The sequence below is a fragment of the Kogia breviceps genome, chromosome 3 (genome assembly GCF_026419965.1).
Source record: "Kogia breviceps isolate mKogBre1 chromosome 3, mKogBre1 haplotype 1, whole genome shotgun sequence".
Taxonomy (NCBI): domain Eukaryota; kingdom Metazoa; phylum Chordata; class Mammalia; order Artiodactyla; family Physeteridae; genus Kogia; species Kogia breviceps.
In genome coordinates this window covers 122,040,871-122,055,817 of record NC_081312.1, presented here as the reverse complement: position 1 = coordinate 122,055,817, position 14,947 = coordinate 122,040,871, and the positions used below count along the sequence as shown (strand labels likewise).

At 45.5% G+C, this 14,947-nt stretch overlaps 1 protein-coding gene across 16 annotated transcripts in view; it reads right to left on the bottom strand.

Moving 5' to 3' along the window:
• The window catches only part of AKAP13 (A-kinase anchoring protein 13), a 346,588-nt gene that overhangs the window by 5,386 nt on the left and 326,255 nt on the right, over positions 1–14,947 (bottom strand). For all 16 annotated transcript variants that reach the window (XM_059058814.2, XM_059058815.2, XM_059058817.2 and 13 more), the window contains 10 exons: positions 13,947–14,023; positions 13,233–13,414; positions 13,030–13,112; positions 9,955–10,149; positions 6,699–6,860; positions 6,191–6,261; positions 5,675–5,719; positions 3,045–3,095; positions 1,959–2,408; positions 198–525 (listed from right to left, as the gene is read on the bottom strand). In XM_059058814.2, coding sequence (XP_058914797.1) covers positions 198–525; positions 1,959–2,408; positions 3,045–3,095; positions 5,675–5,719; positions 6,191–6,261; positions 6,699–6,860; positions 9,955–10,149; positions 13,030–13,112; positions 13,233–13,414; positions 13,947–14,023 — 1,644 coding nt within the window. The remainder of the gene's footprint in view (positions 1–197; positions 526–1,958; positions 2,409–3,044; positions 3,096–5,674; positions 5,720–6,190; positions 6,262–6,698; positions 6,861–9,954; positions 10,150–13,029; positions 13,113–13,232; positions 13,415–13,946; positions 14,024–14,947) is intronic.

The following is a 14,947-nucleotide window of genomic DNA, read 5'->3' as shown; positions in this document are numbered from 1 at the left end:
AATCTGTGTTCTTAGTGTAAGTTCCAACAGTCCTTTGCGGGCAGAGCAAGTGGGTTTGGTGAGATGTATATGGTTCAGCTTTTACACACCTGAATGGCAGCCACCTCTTTTTAACCACTCCCATGCTGCTAAAGCCACCCACTCTTCAGGATCCAGGGACCACACGGCCAGAGGGAGACCTGGTGTGTGTAACTCACCACCGGGCTGCGAGCGGCTTCCTTTGTTCTTCTTCTTTTTCTCCTTCTTTTCCTTTGGCTTAGCTAACCCAAACAGGCGGGTGGACGTGGACACTGGGGTCTGGCTCTGACCCTCTGGTACTCTGTTTGTCTGGCTGGTGGAACCCAGTATGTGAAAAGGCCCCTTTTCTTTGTGTGTCCGAGAGATGCTGTTCCTTTTTGGGGACACTAAGAGTTCTGAGTCCAATGATCCTGATTTGGCTATGGAAGGTGCCGGTGGCAAGAGGGTCTCCTCAGGATTCGGAAGGAAGGATGGGATCCTCAGCAGCTTGGTGTGTTGATATGAAACCTGCACATGGTCAAGAGAAGGGGTCTGTCTTGGAGGCCGGCAGCATCCCCAGTGCCTACTCGGTGAACACTCCCTGAGGTCACCGGCTGTGTCAGTGGGTCAGCCCCGTGTGCACCCACTGCCTTGGACTCCAGAGAAATGGTAAAAAGATTATGATCTTCTCAGCTCCATTTCCTCCCTCCCTCAGGTAGTATCTATGAAAGTGCTAAAAATATCATCTGATACCATTACTATTTTTATTATCAGCAACATAAAGAATTAAAACTAGCTTGGAAGAGGCAGCTTAGAACTCCATTCCCTGAAGAAGCAGCAAGAGCTGCTTATCCAATGACTGATTTACACGGGGGTGTAGATAATTATTTCAGGGCTAAGAGATTATAAAGGTCTGTTCAGGTTAGAGGGCAGGTGGAGATGTGCTTATAGCAAGAACCTAACCAAAGGTTAAACCAAAGATAAAGAGAGATAATCAGTCTAATCTGTGCTCCCGCTGGGCCTTGCAGCCTTCCCTGTGGAAGCCATCCTTGTGTCACAAAAAGCACACAGAGCCACTGGCTACTCCCCCCACAGACATGAAAAACTCAGGAAGCTAAACTGCTCCCTCTGGAAGATGTCAGTTTCCTTTTCTTTCATGATCCAAGGTCAATCGATCAAACAAATGGCACCCCGAGTATCAGCAGACAGGAGGATCTGTGTGCACCCAAGCTTCCCACCTGCCACAGGTGTCCCGTTCCAGAATAACCGTAGAACACCACTGAAATAAACTCGGGGGTCAGCGTGCTTCCCACATATATGATGCCTTCCTATATAAGTAGCAGCTGCAGGATAAGAAAGGTTTCATCCACAGTAGCGAGACAAATCAGGAATTGAGGCCAGATGTCTGAGCATCCCTGAGCAGGAATATCCTCTCTCCCTAAGAGGGGCTGCCTTCCATCATTTGCCCGGATGGGCTCCTCCCTGTAGCTGACGCCCACTGACCCCACCATGTGGGTTCTTTCAGGAACTCAGGCATTACTGCTCTCTGTGAGCCCAGGCACTGTACTCTGGGGGTACCTGTGTCCTCGGTGTGTTGTCCCCATCCAACTACAAGTTCCTTTAGCTGGGGACCATTCTGATTTCTTAGGTGGCACAGGGCAGAGGGGTTGCTCCCAAAATCCTGGATGGCTGACTGCCATCCTCAGAGATGCTGAGGCTACTCCAGCCTAAGCAACTGAGGGCTGAGGGGAGTGCCAGGCATCCATTAACTCCCTTGGCCAAACCCCAACCCATCATGCTGAGATGCAAAAAGGAGAAAAAGACTCGCTTCCTCACCTGCCCCCTGGTGGTGCATAAACAGATCTGTAGAAGCAGCCTTTATATTATCTGCCTACTTTCCTCCGCTGCTCGGAGGGTTCTTGGTTATGCGGGTCGTGACCCGGCCCCCCAGCGCCCCGTACCTGGCCGACGTCACAGTCGGCAGGCCTCTGGCTGAGCCGGTCGGCCTCCCGCTTCAGCTGCTCCTGCTCGCGCTCGAGCTGCCTCTGGGCGGCGCGCAGGCGCTCCAGGTCGCTCTGGTAGGCGACCTTCCTCTGCTGCAGCTCATCGTGCTCGCGCTCCAGGTCCTGGTGGCCGCGCCGCAGCTCGTCCTCGCGCTGCACCAGCCGCGCCTCGCGCTCCTGCAGCGCCCTCTCGCGGGCCTCCCACTCGCGCTCGCGCCGCCGCTTCTCCTCCAGGTGCTGCGCCTGCTGCCGCTGCAGGTTGGTCAGGTCCTGGCGCTGCTTCTCCAGGCTGCGCTGCTTCTCCTGCTCGAGGAGGGAGCTGGGCCGCGACGCCGTCCGCGTGAGCGCCCGCTCGGTCAGCAGCAGCTTCTGGTCCTCGATGTAGCTGTCCTGCTGCAGCACCACCCCCTGCGGGGGAGACGCACAAGGGGGACAATGCGCCTCCGTCTGGAGGACGAGGACTCCACCCCCGACTACGGCCCTCCCCTGGTTTCTAAGCTGCTCTGGGAAAATGCTCCAGCGTAACCCTGGGCGGCAACCAAGTCGCGATGCCAATGGTGTGGGGGATTCGGATTTTGCAGTCAGCGGCTTTGTCTGGGGTGGGGAGCGTGTGTTTTGGAGGTGGGAGGAGGTATGAACTGGACTGGTTAGAAATTGAGGATATTTCCAGAAAGCTGTGTGGGGAGGGTCACCCTATCCAAATACCAAACAGAGACATGGAATATGGAAGCTTACAATCCTACCAAAGGCCTACCAGACTGAAACCATCTCCTCTGTGCATGTCAGCACCCCATGTGCTCTGGGGCATGGCTATCAAGGGTACCTGCAGTCCACCACGTGCTCGTCAAGTCTAGTCTTAGCAGGCCGATGATACTCTAACCACTGCATTCTGGAACCTTTCTCATCATGAGAGCCAGTCTTCTCTAGTCTGAGGGCCCCATTTACCCATAAGAAACCTATAGACCTCAAAGATACAGGCCAACAATACCCTGGTCACCGATCCTCTCGAAACAAGGAAGTGAAGGGATAAAGAAGGGCACATACCTGCAAAGTGCTGAGGAGCTCGTGCAGATGGACGACGCTCTGGACGACCTGCTGCAAAAGGAATCAAAGGACCATCACCTCAGACTCTGAGGCTCAGACCCCAGCACACTGCATGTCATCCGACAAGAACCCACCCTACCACACAGCAAGGGGCTTGCATTTGAACCAAGTACTTTCAGACTGAAAGCACCACAGACAGTACAAGTAGCCAAGAAAAACAAGATCAAACGAAGTAACTGTGTATGTAGGAGGGAAGTCAGAACACAGTGAAAGGTATTACAAAGCTCCAATTATTTAAAATGACTGGCACAAAAATGGCACACACACCAATGTAACAAAACAAAGCCCAGAAGCAAACCGCAGCATTAGTATATGATACAAAGAGCATTTCTAGTCAATGGAGAAGGAAAGAATATTCAGTGAATTGTTCTGAAAAAACTGGCTAAATCTTTGGAAAAAATTAAGTTGTGATCCACAGAAAAAACATTCAAATGGATTGGAATGTTAAGTGTAGAAAAGAACTGTAAAAGAGCTGTAAGAAAATGTGAGAATGTTTTCTGATCTTGAAACAGGGAATGCTTCTCAGAGACCAACAATGGAAGAAACCACACACACACACACAATTTCAACTTTTTCTATGTAAAAATGTATAATAAAAAGGCAAAGGAAACAGTGAACAGAACAAGGCAAAAAAAACCCCTTTAATTTAAAAAAGGCTCTCGTAGATCAATAAAATAATGAATATTCCAGTAGAAAAACAAACACAGAACATAAACCAGCAATTTACAAAGGAAGAAATACAAATGGCCAATTATATAACATATTAAAAATGATTCAACTTTATTTGAAATCAGAAAAATGCAAAAATAAAGAAATAACCACTTGAACTTATCAACAAAATGTCAATTAAAAAATAATTCCCAGTGTTGGTGAAAGTATGATGAGAATAGATACTCTTGTACTGACAGGGATGAACGCTGTATAACCTTTCTAGAGAGTGGATGACGTGCTGAGGAAATAATCAGAGCCGTGCAAAAAAAAGTATGAGGATGCTCTTGGCTGCATCCTTTTAAAAAGCAAAAGAGTAGAGAAAGAACCACTGGAAAGATTAATAAATAAATTATGGCACATAACATAATAATATGCAGCTGTTAATTAGCATGTTTTGTACAAATATGCCCTGGGGAGATGCTTCTGGTGTGTTAAGAGAAAAAAAAGCAGGATATGAAGCTCCAGTGAGTAGTGAAACAAATTGTATAAAACTATGTTTATGCAATTCACACTCACACATAAAATACATGTCCTGTATAAGAAAAGGCTGGAAATATGAACACCAAACATTTAATAGTAGCTATTTCTCAGTGGTACTATGTTTACTTATTTTTTTCCTTTTTTACATTATTGGATGTTTTCCAAATCTTCTACCACAAACATGTATTCCTTTTATAATATTTAAAACACAAAAACTTAATTATCAGGCTTAGCTCTTCTGAGAATACGATTTACCCCTCATTTAAGTTTATTCTTAATTAACAGAGAGAGGGAGAAGTCACAGCAGACCAGCTGACTCCGGCTGGGCATCCGTAAGTGTATAATCCATGCTGGAATGCCTGAAAACCACTGGTCTTGTACTGTCTCTTATCTGACTCTTCTCACTAAATATGAGGGGGAAGTTGCCAGGTGAAAAAATCAACTAAGGGCTACTTTTTAAGCAGCACCAGAGCACAACAGCCTGTGTGGGAGCAGGTTTACTGCATTCAAGGATGGACACCCTGAAGGGGGTTAGATGTCAGCATGTAGACTAACATGCCAACAAACAGAAGACAACACCCTTCTGTGATTTAGGGAAAAAAGGAAAGATTTCCTTAATCTGAAATTTCAAAAGAAAGCTCCTCAGGGATTTAAGGTATTCTATTAAAAGCAGGAAGAAACACAGAGAACACCCTGAGAGGTACACCCTAGCACCCCACTGTCCCGTGTCCAATTCCAGCCTACTGACACAGTCACACGCTTGGAGTCAACTAGGTTTGGAGACAGTAGTAACCTTGAGGAGGATTTCCTAAGAGGGACCCAAGGAGATGGGGAAACGGTGAAAGACGTGGGTTATCCTGCAGGGTCAGCAGAACTCAGCGGAAGGCAGGTGACAGACTTGCATGGGGACCTGATCTCTAGCTAGGAGATGACAAGGCTACTTTTAGAGTGACACACACAGAGCGAAAAGCAGTGCTCGAAGAAGAAAACTCAGGCTGAGTTGCAGGATAAGAAATTATTATGCAAAATTTTACCCACAGTCAATTTGCCACGTTCCAGACTGTGGCTTTTGGTGCCAGGCTTGTGTTACAGCAAAGGTGGCTACAAATTCTACTCAGTGTGCGTGGATGGAAAGAAGTCACCATGGGAGCTTCATGGCCCACGTTTAGAGAAAGCAAGGGGCTTCTCAAGGACAGAGAAGCAGAGGCAGTACTCTGGCAAAAGGGTGAGATGAGGCCCTGAGGCCAGGGAAAGGAAACACAACTGCACAGATCAGCCAGGAGCCAAGCTTGTTCATCACGGCAAAACAGAAATGAGTATTCCTAACCTAGCAATTATAACAAAATCATATTCTTTTAAATAGCTCATAATGTTCTTACCTCACTGTTTCTTTTAAGCATAAATACCAGGTTAGCATTTCCACCCTATAAAACAAACAAAAAAAGTGCATTTAAAAACAACAAAGACTCTGAGGCAAAAATGATATCCAGCGTGTGTCTGAGTTATGCCGTGACTCCCCGTTTTCGTTCTTTTCTACAGTAGCTTCTCACTGCAGGGCAGTGAAGATTTGAGGCTGAACTGTTCCTGAAGCCTTGAAAAGAGTTCAGGTGGGTGTGTGCATTTAAACAAGCCTCTTAATGAAACTGGTCCAGCCACGGCCGCGGCAGAGCTGTGCACGTAGGACGTGGTGTCTGGAGACAGGCCCAACGGCCAAGAACGTGGGGCTCTGAATTGTACTGTTTGCTTAAAAACGTGCTTTTCTCTTAAGATAAAACCGGAAATAAAAACGGCAAATTGGGCATCCAAAACAAAATCAAAGTAGGCTAATTTCAAAGACTATGAATTTAGAGGAAGTGCCGGGGAGGACTTAGGGAGTGTATTTTAGAAAGAATTACCTTTTTCAGACCACTATCCGATTCTGTTCTCCTAAGATCTTGGCCATCATCTCCCTCTTCCTTCTCACCTCCTAAACAAACAAACAAGGTAGTTTTTTTTTTTTTTTTTTTGCAGTTGTAAAACAGATTAGCCAAGGAAATACTATATACATAGCTTAGGGACAGAATATTTCTGAATCATATTAATGCAAATGGCAGCTAAGTGATTGATTATTAATAATTTTACTGATGCAGAAGAACTAGAAGCAGAAAGGAAAAACAAGTGTTATTACCCCCATCTGGCTATAGCTTAGCTGAGATCTCAGGAAAACCTCTTTTATTACTGAAAATGAACATGACATTCATAGAGGTCCCTGAGTGTTTTAGCAGCTAGATACTTATTAGGATCTCACTAAAACATTTACTGACTGATTGGGACAGAGGAGATGGAGCTACCAGAGTACAGATCATTTTTAGTTGTGATAGTTAAGGACTGCCCATAAGAACACATGAGTTCAAAACCACTGACCTTTTGAAGCATTCATCTGATGGCTGTCAAAGCCTCCAAAGGTCTCTGCTCTCCGGGGCAAGGAAACAGGGCCTACCATGCCTTCTTGTTCAACAGGGCTGCTGACAGCCTGCCCAAGTGTGCCTCCCAGGCTTCCACTCACCAAACCCTGAAGGATCTCCACTGGAAGAAAGGAAACATGCAAAACTGACAACTCCTCTTTTAATAGGAAAAAAAAAAATCTCAAGGTCATGCACTATATGTACAGGGAAGGTGAACAGAAAATTCCAAAGTGACTACGTGACTTCCTTTGCTCAGAGAAAGCTCTCAGCTCAGAATACATGCGTTAGTTGGATTCTACTGGAAATGCAGAGATTAACTCTTCAGCCTTATTCACATGAGACCTAGGAGATTTAAAAGGGTACAGGAAAGGCAGAGTAATTTACTGGAAGGGGCATGGCTCCTGGAGTCAGATCCCAAGCAGCCAAAAGGAATTCCCTAGGAAGTAAGGTGAGCCAATTTGAGAACTGCAGAGGTCAAGGGGCTAGAGCAGTCTAAGCATCTGAATTCTCAAATCCAAGCAGCTAGGGTTCTCTTCTAGAGCAGCAGTGTCCCACAGAAAGGAGAAAGTGCTGAAAGTGGAATAAAAATTGAGCAGGAGAGAAGCAACAGAGATAAAGGAAAAAGAAGGTCCAGACGGAATAAGGGAGGAAACAGAGGCAGGGAATCTCCTAAGACAAGCCATTGTTATTTTCTAAAAACACTACGTGAAAACAACAGAAGAGTCTGATGAAGTGAAAAAAGCCATCTGAGCCTAAAAATGTAGGAAACTTATTTCACGCAAAAATGAGCAACAGAAAAACATCAAAGTCAAATCCCACACAAAGTTAAGAAAAAGCAGAGAGAGAGAAAGAACACGGGGCATAACTTCCCTACATATAATAAAAGCACATCAGAAGGACATGTCCATAAAATAAGTGAGCTAATAAAATAAAGAAAATGACACAAGACATGAAAGAACTTAAGTCAGAATCAGAAAACACAGAAAGGAGGTGGCAAAACTCAAGTGGAAATGAAAGGAAAAAAGGTATCCCTTTAAGAAATGAAAACTGAACTAGAATATGAGAGCAAATAAACCCAAAGGAAAATGACTTAAGATAATAGATGGTGAAAGGGTATTTAAACATTAAAAAGATGAAGCTATAAAAAGTACTATGGGAAAGCAAGAAGTATTGAAGACAGGCAAAGATGATCCAACATATGGATAGTGGGAGTTCTTGAAGAAAAAAATCAAAGCAAGGGTGTAGGAAAAAATACTAAAAACTATAAGAATACATCTCTGAAATCTGAAAAATCTGAAACTATACGTCAAAATAGAACACTGTGAACCTGAGAACATCATTCCAGAATAACCAACAACACACCAAGGCATATTCTAGTAAAACTACTCGGATTTAGGGGGAAAAAAATCCTTTGAGCATCCAGGCAAAGAGCATGCAACTTACATGGGGAAAATCAAATTACGGTCAGACTCTGCCAGCAATGCTTTACGTCAGAAAAAAATAAATAGCATATTCGAGAATTAAGATACTCAGAGGAAGAAAACATGAACCAAGGATTTTATATCCAGAACAGATTTTCAAGTATAAAGGGCACAAATTATTAAGGACTCAGTATATTAGCCTCACGAACCTTTCCTGAGACATCTACTAAAGAATAAGCTTTAGACATCCAAAATGACTGGAGAGACAGTGATAAAAACTGGTGGTGGTTCTTGCAGAAGAATGAAGACTACAGGTCGGGTCTAAAAAGGGGAGAGTGCCGTATACAGTGGTTGTAAGCTGACAGGATAGACAGAGTACAACTGGTAAATAAAAAAGGGGGGAGGGAATGGGGATAGCTGAAAAGAGTCATATTTAGTGATAGCAGTATTAGTATTGTTATTCTGATGTGTATGTTAGGATAAATATAGGATATTTTATTTCTACGACGTATCCTTGAGAATGAGGATTCACAATGTGGAAGAAAAGAGATACAGATGATATAGAAGAGATTAAGCCCTGTAGTCCACAATTTGAATTAAACACGTATCAGTGTAACTTCATTACCCCATCCCCTCACGTACACACACAAGTATATTTCCCCCAAAGCGGCCCACTGAAAAGGCCCAACCTAGTAACAATGAAAACCCCAGCAGCAATAACCACCCCTAGTGCCTAGACAGTGGTCTTGAAACATCATTTCCCACTAAAAGAAACCAGAGCTTCTCAGAAAGATGGCTAATTCCAGGTATGGGCAGAAAACAAGATGAGCCTGGAACATCTTAACATACCAAACAGCAAAGCAGCTCTCAAAGACTGCTGGGGTCACGCCAAAAGGACTCAGAAGCCCCATAAAGAGGTGCTCCCTTGGCAAAGAGAGGACCTTTTTAACTTTTAATAAGGCTAAGAACTGCAATGACTTGAAGCACATCACACATATTTAATTCATGAGTCTATAATAATATATTAAAAATACTGGTCACTTTCAGAGAATGACCATAAGTCAATTCACTACTTTGAAAACTGGTAAATAATGGGGGTGGGGGGAATCAAGCATTTATCTATCCTTTTATCTTGTTTTCCCTATATGTTACAAAATAAAGAAGACAACTAGACATTTTGTGTCCCCAGATGAAAGAGCACAACACTACAGTAACACAGCTTGCCAAAGGGATTATGTCTGAGCAACTGAGCCTCCAAGTCCAGTAGAGAATCTAAAGGAAACGGAGGGCAGAAGAACAGAACCCCTGTGTGAATAAACCCCCAAAAGAGAAACCCATAGGTCAAAGCTCAAGGATAAATTGTGTGGAATAGAAAGAGATGGTGGGGTGGGTGGGAGACTGTAAATAAAGAATCCTAAAAGGCATATCAAAAACCATGAATACAACTGAATCACAGGGTCTATGAACAGGCACTTGGCCATAAAACCATAAAGAAACCTAAGCGATTACTATAAAAGTCACAATATACTTTCAGGAGGGAGGGAGAGAGCTCTGATGGGGACAGGACATGTGGAAGGGCTTTTAGGGGTCTGGTCACATTTTATTTCTTGACCTGGGTAGTAGTTACAAGGATGCCCACCTGATAATGATTTACTAAAGTGAAATATGTATTGGGTTGTTTTCTGTATTTGTGATTTATTTTACAATTAAAAAAGTACGAACTGGTAGATAATATTAGTATGTAAACCACTGTGGGAGGAAACAAAGAGGGGGGCAATGATGAATGTAAATTACCCTCATTTATTGCACTTTTCATTAAAGGCCCTCCTTTGAGAGCCTCTTCTGTGTTGGATCGGAAGAGGATTCTAGAGCTTTGAGTTGGGGAGCAATCCTCTGGCAAGGGAGTGCTGTACTCAGTCATGTCCCGGAAAATCAACTCCTTCTCTTCCAGTAAGAGTAGGATCTGCTGGTCCTTTTGTTGAAGTTGTTCTGCAGGTGCACAGAGAAGAGATCTGGTGACTTGACTGTTCACTGTGATGAGATGACTAAGACATGAGCACCACCTTGTGGTAACGCATGGAACCACAAGGAACATAGCTTCCCCCACTTCCTTTTTCATCATGAAGGCAGTATCAAGCTTTTGATCTGTAATGTCTACCTGGAAAACTATCCTGGGTCTTTCTAGGCAAATACCAGAATTTCTGACATAACGAAATTGCACTCTGTTCCATTCTCCTGCCTCCTGTTTATTTCTCAACCCACACACTCTTCTCTGGCTTCTGCCCATCACTACTCTGCATCTGCTCTTTCCAAGGTTACCCTTTACTACTGAATCCAGTGAAATCTTTCATCTTTTCCAGCATGGATGACTTTCCCCATTTAAAACTGTTTCCCGGGCTTCCCCGGTGGCGCAGTGGTTGAGAGTCCGCCTGCCGATGCAGGGGACACGGGTTCGAGCCCTGGTCTGGGAAGACCCCATGTGCCGCGGAGCAACTAAGCCCGTGTGCCACAACTACTGAGCCTGCACTCTACAGCCTGTGAGCCACAACTACTGAAGCCTGCGCACGCCTAGAGCCCGTACTCTGCAACAAGAGAAGCCACTGCAATGAGAACTCCCCACTAGCCGCAACTAGAGAAAGCCAGTGTACAGCAACGAAGACCCAAGGCAGCCCAAAATGAATGAATGAATGGATGAATGAATAAAATAATAAAACAAAATAAAAATGTTTCCCTCCCCATCTGCTTTTTTTTTTTGCGGTACGGGGGCCTCTCACTTCTGTGGCCTCTCGCGCTGCGGAGCACAGGCTCCGGATGCGCAGGCTCAGCGGCCATGGCTCACGGGCCCAGCTGCTCCGCGGCATGTGGGATCCTCCCGGACCGGGGCACGAACCCATGTCCCCTGCATGGGCAGGCGGACCCTCAACCACTGCGCCACCAGGGAAGCCCTCCCCATCTGCTTTTGAGGACACACTGCTGGTTCTCTTCCTACCACTCTTACTCCAGCACTTTACAGAGCAGACCTGCCACCTGCCATGAATGAGTATCTGGGCTCCCCCCCACACCCCAGCCCCGGGCTCCATCCTAGACTCCTTTCTATACTTTACATGCTTTCCTTTCGGGGACCTCAGTCTCTCCCATGGCTTCAATTACCTCTTATGTGCTGATAACTCACAAAAGGCACCCCAAATCCTACCCACTTTTTGAGCACCAGACCGCTGAGTCCCGCTGTCAGGCGGGCTCTCTCCACCTAGACGCTTTGTTCTCCGCAGGTCAGAAACTTCTGTTCTCCCTTCTTGCCACCCCACCTCCTCCCTGCAGCCTGTGGCCTCTTCCTCAGGCAACAACATTATCATCTCCCAGTTACCCAGCTGGAAACCTGGGAGCGGTTTTGTCTCCTCACTCTGTCCCACCACCCACAGTGGTTCCTTTTTTCTTACTCACTTCCATCCCCCCTCCAGCCTACTTCTCACCAAACTTATCCCAAGAGTCCCCCAACTGGCTTTTCCACTCCCAGTGGGCTCCCCCAGCCCACTAAGTAATTCTCCCAACTGGTGTCAATACCAATTTTAAAAATCTAAGTTTAAATTTTGCTAAAGCAATTGTATCATTCCCTTTGTTGCCTTTCAAGATGTGGTGGCTTCCTAGCTTAATCTCCCATCACTCAGCCCTGACTCTCCAGACATACCAAACCTTCATTCCTTGGCAGACATGTCAAGTCCTTTTTCACTTTTCACCTAACTATTCTTCATCTGGTGAGGTAATTTTTTTCAGATGTAGCTCATGTGTTGTCTTCTCTGTGAGACTCACCACAGGGAGGATTCGTGTGTCCTACACATTTTATATGTGCCTGTGGTCTAGGTGGCCTGTCATTTACGTAGCTCTCCCTTGCCACAGTGTGGGTTTCCCAATGGCAGGGAAAGTGTTTTAGGGCTCGTTGCATCCCTAGCACCTAGCGTTATGCCTGGCCAGGTGCTTCATACATGTGAAAAGGCGGCAGTTCTTATCTCTGCCATCCTAATCACAGGAAGAGATTAAAAAATGTGATACTGGCTCCAGTCTGAATCTGTCTATCTCTCTCTTTTTTTTTTTTCTCCCCATTGAAACAGAATGAAGTAATAAGTAAACTCCTTGGGCACCTATATTTACTTGACTCTGGGCCTTACTTCTACCCAAAGCACAACACGTATTTACTTCAGAACACTCAGCAAGCACCGGCAAAGGGGCACAAGCACTGCACCCTGCAGCTGAGCAGACAGGGAGCACAGCCCTGGCTCTGCCATGAACTGTGTGTGTGTGACCCTGGCTTGCTTGGCCTTCATGGGCCTCAGCCTTCTCACCTACACAGTGGGGATTACAATACAGGTCGTGCAGGGATGCCAACAAGACTACATGAAACAGTAGGGCCTTGACAGAGAGTGGTCAAACATAACCCATAAGCACACTTCTCCCCAAACCACCTCATGACGGATTTGGAACGCAGGGCACAGTGGCAGAGGTAACTGACAAACGGATTAACTGGAAAATTCTTTCCCGTAAGTACCTTTCTCTCCTTGTTTTAATCTTAGATGTGACCATGAATTCTGGCACATTCTTCTGTGACAAAGTACAAAGACTGTCACCAGGGTCCAAGGACACTGATACCGAGACGAGAGACCCAACATCCCCTCGATCTAGTATCAGACACATTCCTACAGCCATTGTTCACCAGGACCTGTGCCAGCTCAGATTTGGTTTCTCTTTTGTTAGGAGCTATTCTCCTCCCCGGTTCACATGCGTACCGGGACGGCTCTGGGATAGAGGAGCGGCGGGGACTCTACGGGACTGCAGACGCCCCCAGACAGGGCCTCAGATCGCTTCCACCAGCTTTACCTTTTAACTCCCGAGCTTTGGTGTCCAACATCTTCTTTTCTTCCTCATTCTCACTAGGAATTCCTTCATCTTCATCTCTGTTCCTAATACAACCACAACAGAACAGCACATTCTGAAGATGTCAGTTAGTCTGATGGCGGCCCAACCATTATGAAAGCACAGAGGCACCAGGAGGCGGGGGTAGGCCAGGGTGTGTGACTCACAGGGTGCTGATCGTGTCCTGGATGATCTGAATCCAGCTGTTCCGCTCCTCTTTGGAGCTGGCATGGACTTCCACCATCTCTGGATCCTTCATCCCCATACTGATTAGGAATAAACCTTTCTCCTCGTGCGCTACCTCTCTTACAATCAGCTTCTTTAGAGAGATCACCGTTGACTTCTGGTCCTGGAAAATGGGGAGAGTGCAGATGTAAGACATGGATACAACATTCTAACTCTTAAGACAACCTCCATCTAAGGTAAGACTAGATGCCTTTTAAAAGCATATGGCTCACTCACATTTTATGCAACAGAAAAAGATTTCCAAAAAGGAAACAAAAATTTAAGGTTATCAAGGTTCAAGTCCTGTTTTGTGCACGATGAGTCCATTCCGGTTCATCACAGAATCTGGTTGGCAATGTTATAAATTGGCAACATTTGTAATACGTAATGTGTGAGACATACTCCAGTGAAAGATTTCTTTTTAGATCAAATGCCAAAGGCTCTCAAAAGGATTATGAGGGAACAGAAAAATAATTGGTGGGGAGGGAGGTGGGCAGAAAATTGCAAGGGTATATAAGAAATGACTCCGAGGCATTTGTCCTGAGCCAATTTTAAGAAAGTGGGAGAGCAGTAATACAGTGTTAACACTCACCACCTACCATCACGGGTTTGAATACTATTAATTACAAACAGCAGAGACAAACAATTCAGCTTACCAATGACGCAAAGATGTATTTTTGGTCTTTTTCTTGAAGGAAAACTAAAACGTCAGTAAGCAGGACCGCTTGAACCTCTGTAGACGGGGGAAGGGAAGAGAAAACAATGACCACTGAACAGTGAAGCACCTTCAGGGCACTTCATTAGAGGAAAATTCAGCAACACACCCGCACAGCACATTACTACACTCCTCCAAGGCAAGGGCTTGACATTTCTGCAGGATCCAGATATGGTCATTAGATTTTTAGAGGCATTTTAAAATGGGACGTATCACCAAAGCCTTGTCTTGGGAAGGTTTAAGCATTCAGTGCTGGAAAGACATATCCCACAAGGCAAGATTTTTAAGAATAAATACTTTAAGAGTAAAGCTGGAGGGCTTCCCTGGTGGCACAGTGGTTGAGAGTCCTCCTGCCCATGCAGGGGACACGGGTTCGTGCCCCGGTCTGGGAAGATCCCACATGCCGCGGAGCGGCTGGGCCCGTGAGCCATGGCCACTGAGCCTGTGCGTCCGGAACCTGTGCTCCGCAACGGGAGAGGCCACAACAGTGAGAGGCCCGTGTACCGCAAAAAACAAACAAACAAAAAAAACAAACAACAACAAAACAGTAAAGCTGGAAAGCAGGACTTTAACAGACGCTAAATAGCAACACATTCTACAGGTCATAATATTCAGGTCATAGTATTTCTCAACTTCTAATCATAGTAATGGGAAAAAGACGTGGGACAGCAGACAGGAAGGCTGCCAGAAGGTGATGTACAAGAATATCTCAGTCTAATGAAAGGCGGGTTTCATCCACACGTCCTAGAGGACACGGATGGCTAGACAACACCCGCTGCCGTCAGAGTACACGGAGTACAGTGGCTCCGCTCCCAGCTCCAACAAAGCACAGTCAACCTCAATCCCTTTGTACCGTGGAAACAGCCTTCTCTTCTTCTCAATTAAGACAAAACAAAAGCCAAATTAACATCTCTAGTTGGATCCAGGAATCAAAAGAATGCC